The sequence below is a fragment of the Atractosteus spatula genome, chromosome 4 (genome assembly GCF_055471065.1).
Source record: "Atractosteus spatula isolate fAtrSpa1 chromosome 4, fAtrSpa1.hap1, whole genome shotgun sequence".
Taxonomy (NCBI): Eukaryota; Metazoa; Chordata; class Actinopteri; order Semionotiformes; family Lepisosteidae; genus Atractosteus; species Atractosteus spatula.
This window is the reverse complement of record NC_142709.1, coordinates 14379717-14397125: the sequence shown is the minus strand read 5'-3', so window position 1 is coordinate 14397125 and position 17409 is coordinate 14379717. Positions and strand designations below refer to the sequence as shown.

Genomic DNA, 17409 nt, shown 5'->3' with positions numbered 1-17409 from the left:
GTAGATATGTGGTGCATTATGATTCTAGTTATTTGTCTGTACTTTCCTCAGTTCATTGACCAGCACCACTTCTACCTGGCCCTGGACAATCACATGATTGTGGAGATGTTGCGCACAGAGCTGGCCTACCTCTCATCTTGCTGGAGAATGACCGGACGGCCCACACTCACCTTCCCCATCACGCACAGCATGCTCAGTACGTACGTGAGAGAGCCTTCCACCCAAGAAAGAAGAGCATTCTCTCTATTGTCTCGCATATGGCTGCACAGTGCCTTCCAATTGCATTCGGACTGCAAAGTCAGAACTCATATTTTTCATTTACAGTCAAGCAATTCGTATTTGCAATCATGATATTAATATGGATTTTAAGTACAGTGTAGCACGTTTTATTTTTTGGCCAGTCCATGCATACATTCCAAATATATTAGAGCAATGATGACCATTAATATAGGTATTTTTTAAAGGGAACTGCAGCACTATTTTCGTATTTCAGGGTTAGAAAGAATCGGCATTGATGAGTGCATTTCAAACCACAATAAAAGTAAAATGTACACATATGGAACTTCTAAAACCTCCAATTTACACCACAAAATAGATGAAATTTCCAGGTATGCACCGCACGATTCAGAACGAGGCAGCAAAATGTCCGGTAATGTTATGAGCAGGCTTTTCAATACATCGCTTTTAATCTAATAGAAATATTGCTTTCGATTTCGAGACGGTTTTGACCACAAATATTACTTACTGTACTTGCTAACTCTGCATGCATATTATGTTAGAACGTTTCTGTGGTGAAATGTCCGCTGTACAACCTTTTTTAATTAGCTTGTACATCACATTGGATTAGTCATTATGGAGACTAGTGAGCAGGAAGGGTCGCATCTTATCGCAATTCGTGGGAACTTGAATGCGAGTTTGTGACAACATGGCGACTTACAGTACTTTCACAAAGTTCACAATCTTGTGCTTAATTCGAAATTTAACATTTTTCTATAACGTCAATGAATTTATTTTGTTACAGAGATTTACTAACTGGTCTGAGAAATTGGGACTGCAGTTCCCCTTTAAATTAAAACCTTCAGTAAAAGTCAGTATTTGGTTGTATATCCATTTGAACCAGTAACTGCATAAAGGTACCTGTGACTCATTGAACTTTCCATACCTTTTCTGTAATTGTTTGAGAGGTTATTCTCAGGGTGTTCTGGTTTAATTTTTGTTTCTTCGGCATGTGTAATGCACATTTGGATATAAATCTGGTGAATGTCTTGGGAAATTTAAGGTTTCCACTGTTTTTTCTAGTGATGAACTTGCACTGGCTGTATATTATGGGTCATCGTCATGCTGCATCTAATTAGTATGATAGCATTTTCTTCTACATAAGCATCCATCTATCCAGTTATTAACCAATTTATCGAACATAGAGTATTACAGGTGAGCCAGAGTCTATCCTGGCAATATTTCTATACATTTCATAATTCATTCTGCTGCCATCATTAGATGCAAACAGTGCTCCATCTTCAGTGATTGAGCCTGTTGGGAACTGCTTAGATTTTTCTTAATAATGGAAATGTTGATTTTGTAGACCTGCAATTCTTGTGATGAGAATTAAGAGGATCCTGTGCAAAAGCTAACAACTACTGTGGAAGTAAACTATAGCAACCCATGATCTCTTGTCTCTTCCAGCTGAAGGTGCTGAGAATATTGATCCAGCCATACTGGCCACCCTCAGAAAATTGCAAGATGGATACTTTGGAGGAGCAAGGTTACTGATCATAAACAAGATACTCTGTAGATTCATCTTTATAGAGCCCAGGGGCTTTCTAAACTCACTTACCATCCTTTGCCACTTAACCTTGCCTAGGGATTTCCTTTCCAAGACCCAGGCTAGAAACATGCATCCCACTTGGGGGCGCTTCATTGAAACGTACCAGGGCTTCTAAAATGTCATGATGCCTGACTTTGAAAGAGCTTCCCTAATTACTAAGACATGCATGCATTAGAGCACTTCCTGCTTTCACAGCACTGAAATGATGAGCGCTCCAAAATAGCATCTTGGTCGCTCATTGAAAATGCACACTGCAACTCAGAGGAAAGCAGTGATGTGAAACACAGAGTAGTGAGTTAAACATGTGCCTGAGATCTGTACTAATTTCACAGCAGGTGGTGTGTTGGTTGTAAAACGGAGAAGTATGTTGCGCAAATGTAGCGATACCTTGTTTAAGGTCCTCTCACTACCAGTGTGGAATAGCCGATTGCCATATTTTTGGTTGAAGACCGACTGCCGATTCAGTTCTGGGACGATTTTATTGCCAAAATCAAGGAAATCTATGTTTTCAGTTTAAATGAATACTAAATGTTCCCCATTGAACATCCTTAATGGGGACTCAAAAACGGTGATGTTAAGCAACTCGACATTAAGCTGGGAATTATTTCCCATGCGAAATAATGGAAATTATTTTCCGGTAGGCCGTGAGTGAGCCCCCCACTCTGCTGTGCTTCCCATGCAGGGTGCAGGCAGGCCAGCTGTCCGGCTTCCTCACCACCTCTTTCCACACGCACCTGAGCTTCCTGGACACAGACTGTGACGAGGCCTTGCTGGAGGAGGACAACGACTGCGACAGCGTCAGTGGTGAAGAGTACCAAGACGAGGAGGACCCGCAGGAGTGCGTCGACACAGGTACTGCTCCACATAGCGACTGTTTGGCCAGTGAACTCCAAACTTCACCTTGTCCATTCAAAACGGTGTCTCTGTAGACTATATGTACAGCAGAAAGCAAAACACAGAAATGTATTTATGCTGCGTTCCATTGCCATATGCGTGTCTGTAGAAAACAGTCACTGTAAGCATTTGAGATGCTAATGACAAAATAATTTTTATTTCTAAAAAAACATTGTGATGTTCCTACAGCTGTGTTTTCAATTACAGTCTTACTGTCTGCGCTGGCCATCCTGCCAGTGGTGATTTATTGTGTAACTTGTCAAGTATAATGACTGCTGGAGCTCCTCACTAGAGCCTGGGAAAGAAATAAAGAACTAAGCAGCAGCACTAGACTGCATGCAGGGTGGTGGCCCTGGGCTCAGTCAGCTCATAGCTGTTCAGTGGAAACAGTACTGGTTGTTACTGGTGTCCTGCATCAAGTGATCCTGGTCGTGACCTTGGATTTCTCAATTAACAGTGAGACTATCTGTTCAGAGTGAAGTACCATGCTTGTTTTAGCTCTTTTTGCTTTTTGTGAAGAGGCTAGCATCCGAAGCCCCATGTTATTACTGTAGTGCCTTTAAAATAATCCATAATGATCCTTAATTTACTTATTTGATCCTGTCCTCTCTCATTACTAATATTACTTTCATCCTTCATTCTTACAGCTACTTCCTGCTTTCTCCAGCATGCATCCCACAGTTTATCAAAACTGTTATTAGAGCACTTGATGTGACTGAAAATCCACTTTGGGTTTTTTTCTATCTTGATGTGGCTGGGCTGAACTAAAGCAAGTAATATTAGTGATCCTTGAAGCCACATGATATAATCTCGGGTTAGATTACATTGGGTGGAAGAATGTCATCTAATAGCACTTGACATGCATTTTAAAGTTGTTGTAAAGTAGTGCTTCCACTAACATAAAACTGCAAATTGTATTTGAAAATCCCTTGTTTGGTACAGTTTGCACTGATGCCCAAAGATGACTTTTGACCTTAAAGAAATCCGGCAGTATACTTTTGTTTCACATGCAAGAAATGATCGGAACAAATGAGGAGTGTTTTTTTTCCCCTCTTCAGATAACTCAAAAGATGAGCTGGATCGATACATCGACCATTTGCTCCAGAGTACAGTTCAGAAGTCCCACCTCCCATCCATCTGCCCCCGGCCGGGGCAGCAGCATGTGTTCAGCGCGGAGCACACCACTCGAGACATCCTGTCCATGGTGGCCAAGGCCCAGGGTCTCCAGGTGCCCAGTAAGCTTGCAAAGAGCAGGGAAGAGCATCGGCTAGGCTTCTTGCCCTGCAAATTCTCTGTAGTCCACCTTGAGAGGCTCACTCTGTGATCTCCACCACTTCCCATGGGACAGATTAACCAGGTCTTCATCTTTGGCCCTCTTCCTTTCACTGGCCTCCTCCATCCAGTCTTCCCATGAAACCATTAGCTCTAGCGTAACCACCTTCTTAGATGTTTTGGACAGCAGTGACGTGGCCTGAGTGTGGTTCTCTAGAATCAGTCCAAAGGAGAGCAACCAGATAATGTACATTCCAGGGCTTAAGTGAACCTCCTTCACTGACGGACTGAAGGAACTGAACCTTTCTGGTCTTGAATAGAGAAGATTATACGAGATTATAATTATAGTTCTCATGTGCTGTGTGTGATGCTCACATTAAAGAGCACAATTGTCATACAATGCCTGCATTATCATGAACTGACTTTCAGTTTTCAGCAATGGAATTGATTCTTGTTTAAGGATACGTGTGGATAGCTGTGTTCACATGAGGTACAAACTGTAATATTTCATCATGAATAAACCCCAGGTGAAAGTAAGTCCATGCGCATTTTGCAGAGCTGCACATTGTCAGGAACACAAAACCCACAGTTCCAGCTCAGCTATCGGTAGCTTGTAGGTGTTGTCATTGCACAATGTAACAGGTTGTTCATACAGTCAAGTGATCATCACTGTCTCATAATGATGAGATAACTCAGGAGTGTTTTTTTCCTCTGATGGCAGTAATGCACTTCTGTATCATGCTGCTCTTTGATAGTAATTTCTTTGTATTTTCTTTCAGAAGTCTCTATGTATTTGCCAACTGCTCCAGTCATGAATAGACACCGCAAGTCTCTGAACCTTTTGGAAGTACCACATTCATACCATGCCAAGGTCTGTGGCTATAGTGTGTACTGCATATGGCTGTGCCATCTGTGTGGTCATATATCACTCGTATTTATGGCACAATACCTCAGTAAATGAAACTATCAAGGCAATCATTCTTTTAGTAAACTGATAACATTAGAATTATATTGAGATTAACAAACCAGAAATAAACCAATAATTTCATTTTATGCTATTATACATTTTTTCAAAATGTTCCTGAATGTCCTAGAAGGCCACATGACAGCATGTGACTGAGAGTTCTCTCCATGTATGAAGAGGCAAAGATAAGAGAGATGACTCGCAAAAAGGAAATAATTAGCCCATCCATTTGCCCACATCAGGCCAGTAGTAGATTAATGATTCATGAACTGTCTAGACTCAACAGTGGCTCAATAAGAGTCCCCCTTCAGGTACCCTAGGGGTAAATCTCTTTTTTTAAGATTCAGAATAATTCAGTTTTGGTGTAGGAACGCGATAGGGTAATAGAGGACAGATTACGTTTGTTCCTTCAGGACCCTAGCTCTGACCTCCACCTGCCCCGTGATGCCCATGGAAATGTGGACTGTGAATCCCTTGTGGAGCAGCTGAAAGAGTGTCCTACTCTGCAAGACCAGGCAGACATACTCTACATCCTCTATGTCATAAAGTAAGTAATGAGGCTCTGAGCAACTAAATGGGTAGGTGCCTTACGGAGAGAAGAGCAATCTATTTGAAGACAACCATAAAAAAATAACAACAATGCTGAGTAAATACAGTATGTTACAGTGTTCCTAGGCCTGGTTTCTGTTTCATCCTATTTGAAAAGCCCTTCTGAGCCGGGTTAAGGATAGTTATTAAGCTTGTACAAATACATAAAGCTACAGACAACTGCAGTGTGTAGTATAGTTAAACATGTTCTAGTATAGTATATACTTTAGCATATTTATAGTATGTTGATACATGCTGAAACGTTTGTTGAAACGCAGAGATTCTCCTGTCCTGATGGACTGAAACCGCTGTGGAAAGTGTGGTTTGATCCTCCATTATTTGAAGCGTTTGACCACTAAACCGTCAGTTAGATGCAGACAGACGATGAAGGGCCTCTTGCCAGAATTTGTGTCTCTTTGAGACCAGTGCGGCTCTTTCTCAGAGTGGCTGTGTTGCCGTGCAGGGGCCCGGGCTGGGATGTGAAGCTGTCAGGGCAGAGTGGGGTGACGGTGCACAGCCTGCTCAACGAGCTCTATGGCAAGGCTGGCAGCTGTAAGGAATGGGGCCTGATCCGCTACATCTCGGGCATGCTGCGCAAGAGAGTGGAAGTGCTGGCAGAGGTGAGGGCTCTTTTCACCGCCCTGAAAACCATGCCGCCGTTTTTTTTGGAATCTTCTCTACCTCATTTTCTGTCTCACAGTCACAGTTTGGGGAGAAAAATTAGAAATGGGAGAAACTTTGCCATCTCTAGCCGAGCTAAAGAGAAGCTAGTTTTGAAACATATCCTACTGATGTACCGAAGCCCCCATGTTTATTATATGACTGGATGATACTAATTGGGTGCTTGTCTGTGTTGTTGCAGGCCTGCACCGATCTCATTTCACACCACAAGCAGCTGACAGTGGGTCTGCCTCCGGAGCCCCGGGAGAAAGTCATAACAGCGTAAGAGAGTGGTGTCAAACTCATGGGGCCGAGTCCAACTTATCAAGCCCACGTGTTCAATCCATGTGTCAAATTTTGACCATGATTCAGTTCCCACCTTGTCTGAGCCTGAGTAGCCAACACACAAAACAGGCACCCTGGTCATGTTTACTGTACCAGTCTTGCATACACAACGCTACCTGTGGTTTTCTGTCTCTGTCTCTTCACAGCCCCCTGTTCACTGTTCGAATTTGTGACTAATCTACAGTGTAGTTTGCCAAGATTGTGTCTCGCAATGAAATGGACACAGGGAATCCTGTACACACACTTACTCCAAATTTTGAAGCGTGCTCGGTGACTGAATCAACAAACACTGCTCCATTTTTCTGTGATCTCAAAAGGTGGTTTGTGAACATAGCAATAAGAGTCTTGCAAATATGTTATCACAGAAAAGAAAAATAATGTTGTGTGGTTCAACAGAAGATGTTAATTTGCAATTCTGAATCACAAGCCAATATGATTGATTTGTTCGATTTGTACAATAAGAAGCTGTTACCAAAGAGCAATAGCAGTAGTTCTAGAAATACTAAAATACTTGTTTCTTTGTAGCACAAATTAGTATAAATTAAACAGTCGCTTAGCAAGAGGTGTGTGTATAGTGGTGCTAGAAAGTTAGAATGTTCTGAATTTCTGCATAAATTTGACCTAAAATGTGATCAAATCTTCATCTAAGTCATAAAAATAGATAAAGAGAACCCAATTAAACAAAAGGATATTCTTTTTCATTCATTTATTGATCAAAATGATCCAACATTAAATGGGTAATTAATTTTTGGTACATAAGGCCCACTTGAAGTGCATTTATCTGGCCCATGTACAAAGGACAACACCACACAATGTAGACGACAGAAACAATAAATATGTTGTACTGTACATAGCATGCTGCATGAAGCATCAATATCTGTGCATGTGGACCAGATGTGATTTAAATATGTATTTTCTGAATGCTTGTTACCAGCCCCCTGCCCCCTGAGGAGCTCAACAGACTGATCTATGAAGCTAGTGGGCAGGATATCAGCATTGCTGTCCTCTCTCAGGTACAGTCCAGCCTGTATTTCAAGCCTAGATTGACTATATCCGTGATGTCTGTGACCTCAAATAAAAGGAGTGAGTTTCTGTAGAACGTTGCATGAGAAAAACGTAGACAAAATATTGATTTTTCTCATTGAAATACATGCTGAACCATAAATTAAACCTTTGACAGCCGGACTGTGAGTCTGGAGCCGAAGCTGATGAGGAAAGACGGTGAAGCAGGGGTTCTGACTGCTGTTCCTGTGTGCTTTGCTCTCTCTCCAGGAGATCATTGTTTACCTGGCCATGTACATCAGGTCTCAGCCTGCGCTGTTCGGAGACATGCTGAGGCTGAGGATCGGGCTCATCATACAGGTCATGGCCACGGAGCTGGCCCGTAGCCTGCACTGCTCGGGTACGTCGGCTCCTCAGAGGGGCCAGAAACACTCGGCACAAAGGGGGCGAGCTGCTGTGGCTCTGCTTCCATGAGCCTGTAGTATGCATGTCGTGCCAAGTAAGAGAAAAGGTGTACAGTTACGAACTGTAGAAGATCATGTAATAAATGGGTGTAGTGGTTCCTTTTTCAAAAATGGAGAAGAATAACAATCTAAAATCTGATTCGTATCAAATTGTACATGTGGAGATCAGTCTGAGGTTGTTTTCCGTTTCTGAATGAATCCTCAGTGTTGGAGCAAAGCTGTTATGGCTCAAGAAGCATAATGTGAGCATTCCCCATCACCGAGAGAAGAAAACTTGTATAGATTAGTCACAGACTTAGCCAGAATGCAAGCTGTTGTGTATTTGTTGATCCACTTATGACTGGGAATTAATTTTCCGAGAAGAAATTTCTTGTTTGTTTCTTTTTCATTGTTCTGTCTAAGCAGACATGCAGTAGCTTTGTTTTTGTTGTTTATTTTCTTCTTTGTTCCAGGTGAAGAGGCTTCTGAAAGTTTAATGAATCTGAGCCCTTCTGACATGAAAAACCTTCTTCATCATATCCTGAGTGGGAAGGAATTTGGGGTGGAGAGAAGTGGTGAGTGTTGCCTTTGTTATGAAAAACACAGTGTCTATGAAGCAGTAATTAAGGGTGTTTTTGTTTCCACAAGGGCACTTACGATGGGAGGGAGGTCACCCACCTGTGTTTAAGATTTCAAAAGAATGCCTTGTTTGTTATACACACTGTATTTAATTAAAACCATCCTCAATTTTAAGCCCTCTGGTTATAGAATGTTCAGTATGACTGAAAACGGCAAATTGAAAAACAAAGCTAAAGAGTTTATTAGTTGTTTTGGTTCTCTTGCGTTACTAGTACTGAAAAAGAGAAAACTTTTCAATACTGGTGAAGAAGAATATTTTTACAATAAAATGGTCTAGTAACACTTTATTTATGGTTTGTTATGCTCTGTGATATAATAACACGGTTATTGATATAATAACCATAATAGTGTTAGTACAGTGTCAATAACTAACCTGTGCTAATGAAATTATTTATACATATTTTAATTATGAGCGATTGATTGTTTCTAGCTTATGGACTCATAAAGTGAAATTTGCAATACTTAAAGGGTTACACATTTCCATTATAATCTTATAATGATAACGGTAAACATAGTGTAGTTAATTGATATATCTAAATAATATACCCAAATTGATTTAAAATGAATGTACCTTATGATCAGCAGATAAAAGATCTGAAAAGAGAGACAATGCTGTCATGTTTGTCCTATCTCTGTTTTTCCAAAGTGCGGCCTGTCGAATCGTCTGCCACCAGCCCAGCCATATCAATCCATGAACTGGGCCACACTGGAGCAACCAAGACTGAGCGCACAGGGATCAGCAAACTCAAGAGTGAAATGAAGCAGGTAGGCCCATAAGCCCACCTTCAGATGACAAAGCAACAGAGAGTGGTCAGTGAGGCTCAACCATTGTGGGGATTCTTTAAGTACCCAAGTGGAAGAGTTTATGGACAACTCTATACTAAGAACATAACAAACAGCAAGCAAATATAGTTCAGATATTTAGATATATTGTTATTTCTTTTATTACTCTATCAAGTAATATATCAACCAAATATAATTCCAATATTTATATATATAGTAATAATTGTTTATATTAATCGATCAAGATCAGCTGGCTAGTTTTCTGTTAGCATCGTAAGCACACGAAAACATAGCCTTCCGGGCTTCAAGTTAGAGTCCTCTGTGATTGTGGCCACCTGAATCAACTAAGTTAATGGTTACTGCATTGGGCTGGGGTCCAATGTTTTTTATTTTTTTGTGTAACCGAGTGTTGTCACACAGGAAGCGCCCCCGGAAGATGTGGAAGTATTCTTTCTCTGAAATGACATCAGTTAGGCTCTGTTGCATCCAGGTTCTGTATAAAATGTGTATGAAATGTGTTCTTTTGAACAGTTCTGATGATCAGTATTTTTTTCCTGGATTAATTTTCTCTCCCTTTGTTTTGATTCCAGCTGGAGGACCCAAGGGCACAGAGTGTAGGTTGAGTGTTGTTTGGGCATGTTTTTCCTTCTTACTCCACAGCTACTGGCTATTCATTTGAGTTGCACAAAGAAACTACAGCTCCTAATACTATTAGCCACATCACTAAAACCTACATAAATACAAGATCAACAAAAAATAAAATCTGATATGCTGGCTAAGCCCTGAAGAATTGTATAATACAGTGTAGCAACATGCATTAATTGCCAGGCTAATTAAGCTTATATAGTGTTAGCCATTGGAAATTAAATCATATCCAGCGAAGATATATTTTTCTTACATAATATCATTATAACAGAATAATACATAAATACAACAAACATTGAAATTGGACTTAAATTTAATTAATCTCCTGCCTTTTGTCATTTTTTCCATTTGTTCCCTTAACTTTATTTACCCTGCTACATTGACTAGAGTGGAAAAATAAAAGTGGGAGTAATAAAGATTCGCTGAGTAGACATGGGACCTGGTCTGAGTGACACAGCAGCAGAAATCAACTATTTTTATCATTCTAATTTTGATTATTGACTAAATTTGATTATTGACTAAGGCTTGTGTAAGTATTATAAGTTGACTCAGCAGACTTGTATGTTCATTGCCTTCACAACTCAATCAGTGAAGTGGTGTTTTGTTTTCTCTCAGATTTTTCCAGAACAATTCACTGGGTGAAAAATTATATTCCAATTTGAGGTCTGGTAGTGCCTCTTGAGTCTGTTTTGACACTTTGAAAATGACAGCAATCCTTCAGGTTTTCATTTCAGCACCACTCCTAATGTTCTAATTTGGCAGATCATTGGTTTAATCGGAGCAGTTTAACAGATTTTCCTAAACCTGCACTAATATTGTGAAATTGTTTTCATTTCTTTGGTGGCTGACAGAGTAGGAATGGAAAAGATCTCAAGCGTGTTCAAGCCGGGACAGGTGGCAGACGGACCTGTAACCTTCCCACCTCGGCTGGTTTCACTCTGTCCATCTTGTATTTTTATGGTCTCTTTTTTGTCTTCTGTTTTTAGATCTTTTTCAGTGGTCATTCCATTGGCAGCAGTGTAACCTCTCCTCGGTCAACGGTAAAAACAATCGCGATTTGTGCATTTTCTTTGGTTATTATTTGTGACAAGATCTGCCTGCCTTGACTTGGTTTAGCTTTCACTGAGGTGTACAGGAAGTACTGAGGACTTTACTGCTCCCTCTGCATTCCACTATATACAGCAGGCCTTTTACACAAATAACAATGAATACACCCATTTAATAGTGTTTATATTTCTGACAACTCGCCATGTCTTGTCACAGAATACTATCTGCAAAATCTGCTAACTTGTTTTGATATTTCTGTAATTGAGACTTAATAAGACACTAAACCTTGCGCCCAAAGTTCATTGCAAGTTTAAAGGCAGCAGTCTGAAATAAACCATGAAAATGCACCACCTAGTAGTGTCTAGAACAAACTATCAGTAGTGTAAATTGTTTTCTTTATTTTTTGCCATGTAACGTCCCATTAAACATGCCATTGGATGATTTAATATCTCTGTTAAAAACACCAAGACCAGTAATTATAAAACACAGCCTGAGATGCTATTAGCTTCCCACCAGTGTTGCTACAGTAAGTGATTGGGCTTATCAGGTGAGCAGAGTTCACAACTGATGCTGATCACTAATCACTAGGCTCTTGAACTTGCATTTTAATCCAGATACAGATAGACATTTATTTTTGTTAGATGTTGGAAGAGATGTCCCATCTACATTCTTCCAACTGAATAGAGATGTGAGTAAGACCTTTAAATTTTTTTATAATAGCTGATCCACATGAGCATCTCATCCAGCTATTTGTTAAAAAGAAGCAAAGGTATTGACTTTAACAATGTGGCTGGATAGCTTGTTCCATTCTCCTACAACAACATGCATAAAGATGTGGCTCATGTGTAGGGCACAATAATCAGAACTATCATATTTTAAATATTTCAAATTAAAAATATTTGTATACCCAGAGGGCAGTGAATACATTCTGTTAAATTGATATAGAGAGAAGAAGCAGTGACAGATAATTGGATTTTAAAAGAGGGTATGTTATTATATTAAGATAAACACTGAAAATACGAAACACTGCCCCTTAAGATATAAATAAATCACAAGATAAGTTTCCTTCTCTAAGGTCCATCCCAAACTTTACTCACTGTTTTTTTGCATGTGGGTTCCTTAGTTTGTTTGTTTTTTCTGTTTCAGACAGTGCTGAATAATTTGTTTTTATACTTCTCACTCCTTTTTTGGGTTTTGGTTATGTGATTGTTATGTGTCGACTGCATGGCTGTCCAAATCACCTCACAGGATACAGTGCTAAACTAAACTGCAGGTTCTCACATTATGCACACATTTCCAATTCAACATTTTATCGATTTGACCTAATGAACATATATGTTTACCTTTTTTAAAATAAAGAATTTGACGTTAAAGGAATATTAGCCATTTCATTTTCAGATAACAGCTATATTTATACATCTGTTTCTCTCAATACAAAAAGTAGCCTTTTAGCTTTACAGAGCAGTAATGTTGATGACACCCAACCTAGTCAGTAAGAGTTGATAGGATTAGCTATTACAAAACTTCATATTAGACTGCTCATGTTTAGTTTAGCTTCAGTTGTGGTTAAGTTTTTAAAGATTCTGATCAATGTGAGCTTTATTAAGAGTAAAAAACACTAGGTGAGGCTATTGGTAACTACCGATTGTGTCAAAGATATTGCACAGCAGTGTCTTATTTGCCGATCAGCAGAGTGTGTGTGGTGCTGCTGCACATCAGGTCAGTAGTGTGTACGATGCCCAACTCTGTGACACGGGGAGTGTGGGCTGTGAGCAGGTGGGAAAACACAAAAGGGGGAGGTTGATTTCCTTCACTATGCCACGCCTTTCTGTAAGCTGCCTGTAGTTGTTCATTCAGAATAAGCAGGGCGTGGCTCAGCCAGGAAGGGCACTTGTTGAGAGGGCTGACTGAGCTCTGCTCTTGTTGCTCTGACACCACTTGTTCAAGACTGGGTGATGTCATAGGCCGACTGTATATGGGCAGAGCACTGCTGGGCTGAGCATTATTCAGTCTGGCTCATCTTAGCTTTCGGTGAAACAGCAGCTCCTGTTACATGCCAGGTGCTGGCAAGTTTCTAGTGATGTGAGAAAGAAATGTACCACTCCTCCAACTGGAGCTAGCTGTCCTGGGAGGGCGCTGCAGAGCTTGGAGCCAAATGGATGGCTCTTATAGGTGGACATGCTGAAGGTGCATGTCTGCACCTCCTTGTTATCCTAAAGAGAAACTGGAGTTATAGCTAAAACTCCCTTAGCCTGTCTACCCTAGCTTGTCTTAAAGCACCTGGTAGTTTCAAAATGAATAGATCCATAATAAAATCGAATTACTAATTTTTAAAACAGGAAAAGCGAGATACCCATTTTTGGTGTTGAAGTAACATTTCTGAAAACAGAAATGCAACAAAACCCTCTCATTTTAGAAAAAGGTGCTAGACAGGTGGAATAAATTTGATTTATGGTGACACCGTTGTCCATCAGTCAGATTTTTGGCTAAAAAGCATTTTCCTCACACAACAACAAACGCAGGAGATGGATTTAGCTCAGCAAGCTTGCTCCAGAGAGCTGCTCCTTGCATTAACGTTTACAGAGGGAAACAATATGCTTTGAATCATTGCCTGTCTCCTTGGCTTTCATTCAGAGTCCTCTCTTAGTGATTGCTAGCCTGCCCAGTGATGTGATTGTTGGAGCTGTGTCTCTGAGAATAAACTATCCAGGCGTGACATGTCTATGGAGCTGCCTCACTTCGCCAAAACCAGGACGAGAATTGTTCCCTTCTTTATTTAATTTCCCTTTCCTGCAGTGAACCAGGGATTGTGTAAAAACTAAGCTCATTTCATGCAAAAAAAAAGCAAAGTATCATTTCTATCATCAATTAGATGTCCTGGTGAAAGTAGAAAACGAAGAAGCTGGTAATATAGAGGACACAGTTTAAATCAATTTTGACAGATGTTAAAAACCCATTTTTATTTTGAATTTGTACCTGTACACTTCTGTACCTATTCCACTGCAGCATCTCTTAATAATGTATTTCTCCGTCATTAAAGCACGGTTGTTTCTTGAATCACTAAGTTACTTGGCCTGTTCGCAACATTACCATATAAGAGAAACTTGTATGCACAGCAAATGACCTTAACAGCTATTTCGCAGTGTACCTGTGCAATTCGAAATCTAACCCTTGCTTCATTAACTGAATTGATTATACCAGCGTTCACTAACCAGTTTTATTGCAGCTCGGCTTAGCATTAGAATGTCTTTGCTCCAGCGCATCTTATTTTCCATGTCTCAGTCGCATTGCACTGAGGAGATCAAAGGGGAAGAATGACAACAGTGTCCATTTCCTTTGTAGCATTTGGATATACTTATGAGGTTGCAATAAACAAAGCCATCAGATCAGTTTTGCAGGTGATGATGGCTTCCCTGTCTTTCAGAGGTGCAGCAGTCCTTCCTCCCCCAGCGGCACCCTCTCTCCCACGGGCGCCGGAGCCCCACACCTGCACTGGGAGGAGCGACAGGGGCAGTGGCTGCGCAGGAGGCGTCTGGATGGGGCCATTAACCGAGTGCCCATGGGCTTCTACCAGAAGGTGTGGAAGATCCTGCAGAAGGTGCGTTGCGGCGCGGAGGCGGACTTCTTCCTCACGGGCATTCTGCATCCTTTCTGCTTCCTCCATCCTTAAATTTTAAAAATGTGTGTTATAGCAGTGGAGTACGGAAGCGCATTGCTGCCACCAAGGGGGGGGGAAATCCCCCTTATCTCGTAATTACGAGATGGCAATGATTCTGAATGCATCTTGAAGCTACTGTGAACTTGACTGGCACTTTCGGTTTAATGGTCGTGTCAGTGTCCAGCGCTGCAGAATTCGTATGGATTTACTTTCGACTGGGGTTTAGTCATAATGAAATAATGAAAAGCATGAGGACCACTTTTGTGGGATTTAGAGATCAAAGCAATGATGGTTCCGTTATGGACAGTTATACGTGCAATCAGTCCCGCTGCTTAAAACTGTAAGTCGGCACGTAGCGATATATTGATATTATACAGTATGACAATTGTGCTATCGCGTGATCACATAAAGTACGCGAAAATTTCGATCTCGAAATTTTCTCGTAATTACGAGATAAGGGCAAGGATTTTAGTAGGACTGTTTTAGCCAATGAGTGTTTAAAAAGTTACAGTTGTTTTTTAAAGGGGAACTGCAAAGCTATTTTTATATTTAGGGGTTAGAAAGAATCAACATTGATGAGTGCATTTCAAACCTCAGTAAAAGTAAAATGTAAAAACAAGGTAAACTTGTAAAAACCACCAATTTACATCACAAAATAGACAAAATTTCCTGGTGTGCAGTGCCCTATATTCTGCGATTCAGAACGAAGCAACAAAACTTCCGGTGACGTGTTGTGTCTCTGTGTCATTGTAAACAAGACGGCTGTTGAATACATCTCTTTTAATCCAGCAGTAATATTGCTCTTGATTTCGCGATGGTTTTGCCAACAAATACTACTTACTTGTTAACTCCTGTACTTATTCACTTGTACTTCGCATTAAATTAGTCATCACAGTGACTAGTGAGCAGGAAGGGCTGCATCACTTCACAATTCATGGGAACTTTTACTCTCGCTGGTGGCGAACCCAGGGGTTTGCGACAACGTGGCGACTTACAGTACTTTCACTAAGTTCACGATTTTGTGCTTATTTCAGCAGCCATATCACCCTGCAACTCACAACTGGCAACCCACTGAAGCTAAGCAGGTGTGAGCCTGGTCAGTACCTGGATGGGAGACCTCCTGGGAAAAACTAAGGTTGCTGCTGGAAGAGGTGTTAGTGGGGCCAGCAGGGGGCGCTCACCCTGCGGTCTGTGTGGGTCCTAATGCCCCAGTATAGTGACAGGGACACTATACTGTAAACAGGCGCTGTCCTTCGGATGAGACGTAAAACCGAGGTCCTGACTCTCTGTGGTCATTAAAAATCCCAGGGCGTTTCTCGAAAAGAGTCGGGGTGTAACCCCAGCGTCCTGGCCAAAGTTCCCATTGGCCCTTACCAATCATGTCCTCCTAATAATCCCCATCTTTGAATTGGCTTCATTACTCTGCTCTCCTCCCCACTGATAGCTGATGTGTGGTGAGCGTTCTGGCGCACTATGGCTGCCGTCGCATCATCTAGGTGGATGCTGCACATTGGTGGTGGTGGAGGGAAGTCTCCATTACCTGTAAAGGGCTTTGAGTGGAGTGTCCAGAAAAGCGCTATATAAGTGTAAGCAATTATTATTATTATTATTATTTCGAAATTTGTAGAATGTTGCCAAAACGTCAATTAATTTATTTTGTTACCAAGATTTAATAACCAGTCAGAGAAATTGGGACTGCAGTTCCCCCTTTAATCTGCAAAGCACAGTTCAAGAACCTTGTCCTTAAGACACTGGTAGTGTCATTTTGTTTTAAATTTTAAATGTTTTTCATTTTGTTATGGTAAAAATTTAAAATAATGCAATTTTACTGTTTCAGTGTCATGGCTTGTCCATTGATGGCTATGTACTGCCTTCTTCAACCACTCGAGAGGTACGTTCGGCTTTCCTTACCCTCCTGAATGAACAAGTTACCCAAGTTCGTTTTTTTTAGATGCTTTTTATGATTGTTGTAATCCACACCTGTGTTTATCTGCCCATCTGAAGGAAAACTGTTCCTGAGCTGAAAGTGTTAAATGTGGATATATAAGATGCTTAGTCCTGTTTTCTTAAGTTTTCATAGTACAGACTCCTCCACACCTGCTTCAGTTGTTTTTGTCTTTCATGGTGGCTGTTTATGGTTAAAAAGTCCCTTTTGAAGGATGCTTTCATGTTCATGAAAGCAAAACACACGATGCACCTGTCCTTCTACTGTTATTACAAACAGGAGTTAACGCACTGCAGAAACAATGCGCATAGCTGCCCCCTCAGCTGCTGACAGTCCTTGTGGCGGTGCATTCCTCTCCTTCCAGATGACGGCGTGTGAGATCAAGTTTGCGGTGCATGTGGAGTCGGTACTGAACCATGTCCCCCAGCCGGAGTACAGGCAGCTCCTGGTGGAGGCCATCCTGGTGCTCACGCTAGTAGCTGACATGGAGATTCAGAGCATTGGAGGTATCATCCATATCGACCGCATCGTCCACATGGCCAACGACCTCTTCCGCCAAGACCAGGTACTGCCACCTCCCTCCCACACACACACACACACACACACACACACACACAAGAGCACCTTATGGAGCGTCCGGTGTCACATGGTCTCTACTTGCTTGACCACTCTGCTCAGCAGTATCAGGAGTGTGATCTC

The 17409-nt window shown here is 41.1% G+C and overlaps 1 protein-coding gene across 3 annotated transcripts in view; it reads left to right on the top strand.

Moving 5' to 3' along the window:
* phka2 (phosphorylase kinase, alpha 2 (liver)) overlaps positions 1-17409 on the top strand; it is a 33393-nt gene that overhangs the window by 13250 nt on the left and 2734 nt on the right. For 2 of the 3 annotated variants that reach the window (XM_088914675.1, XM_088914676.1), the window contains exons 17-33: positions 52-196; positions 1684-1762; positions 2508-2677; positions 3778-3954; positions 4771-4862; positions 5369-5502; positions 6007-6163; positions 6406-6485; positions 7483-7561; positions 7821-7950; positions 8467-8568; positions 9279-9397; positions 10006-10029; positions 11047-11100; positions 14532-14705; positions 16603-16656; positions 17075-17275. In XM_088914675.1, coding sequence (XP_088770801.1) covers positions 52-196; positions 1684-1762; positions 2508-2677; positions 3778-3954; positions 4771-4862; positions 5369-5502; positions 6007-6163; positions 6406-6485; positions 7483-7561; positions 7821-7950; positions 8467-8568; positions 9279-9397; positions 10006-10029; positions 11047-11100; positions 14532-14705; positions 16603-16656; positions 17075-17275 — 1971 coding nt within the window. The remainder of the gene's footprint in view (positions 1-51; positions 197-1683; positions 1763-2507; positions 2678-3777; positions 3955-4770; positions 4863-5368; positions 5503-6006; positions 6164-6405; positions 6486-7482; positions 7562-7820; positions 7951-8466; positions 8569-9278; positions 9398-10005; positions 10030-11046; positions 11101-14531; positions 14706-16602; positions 16657-17074; positions 17276-17409) is intronic. The other variant, XM_088914677.1, reaches the window with a different exon arrangement.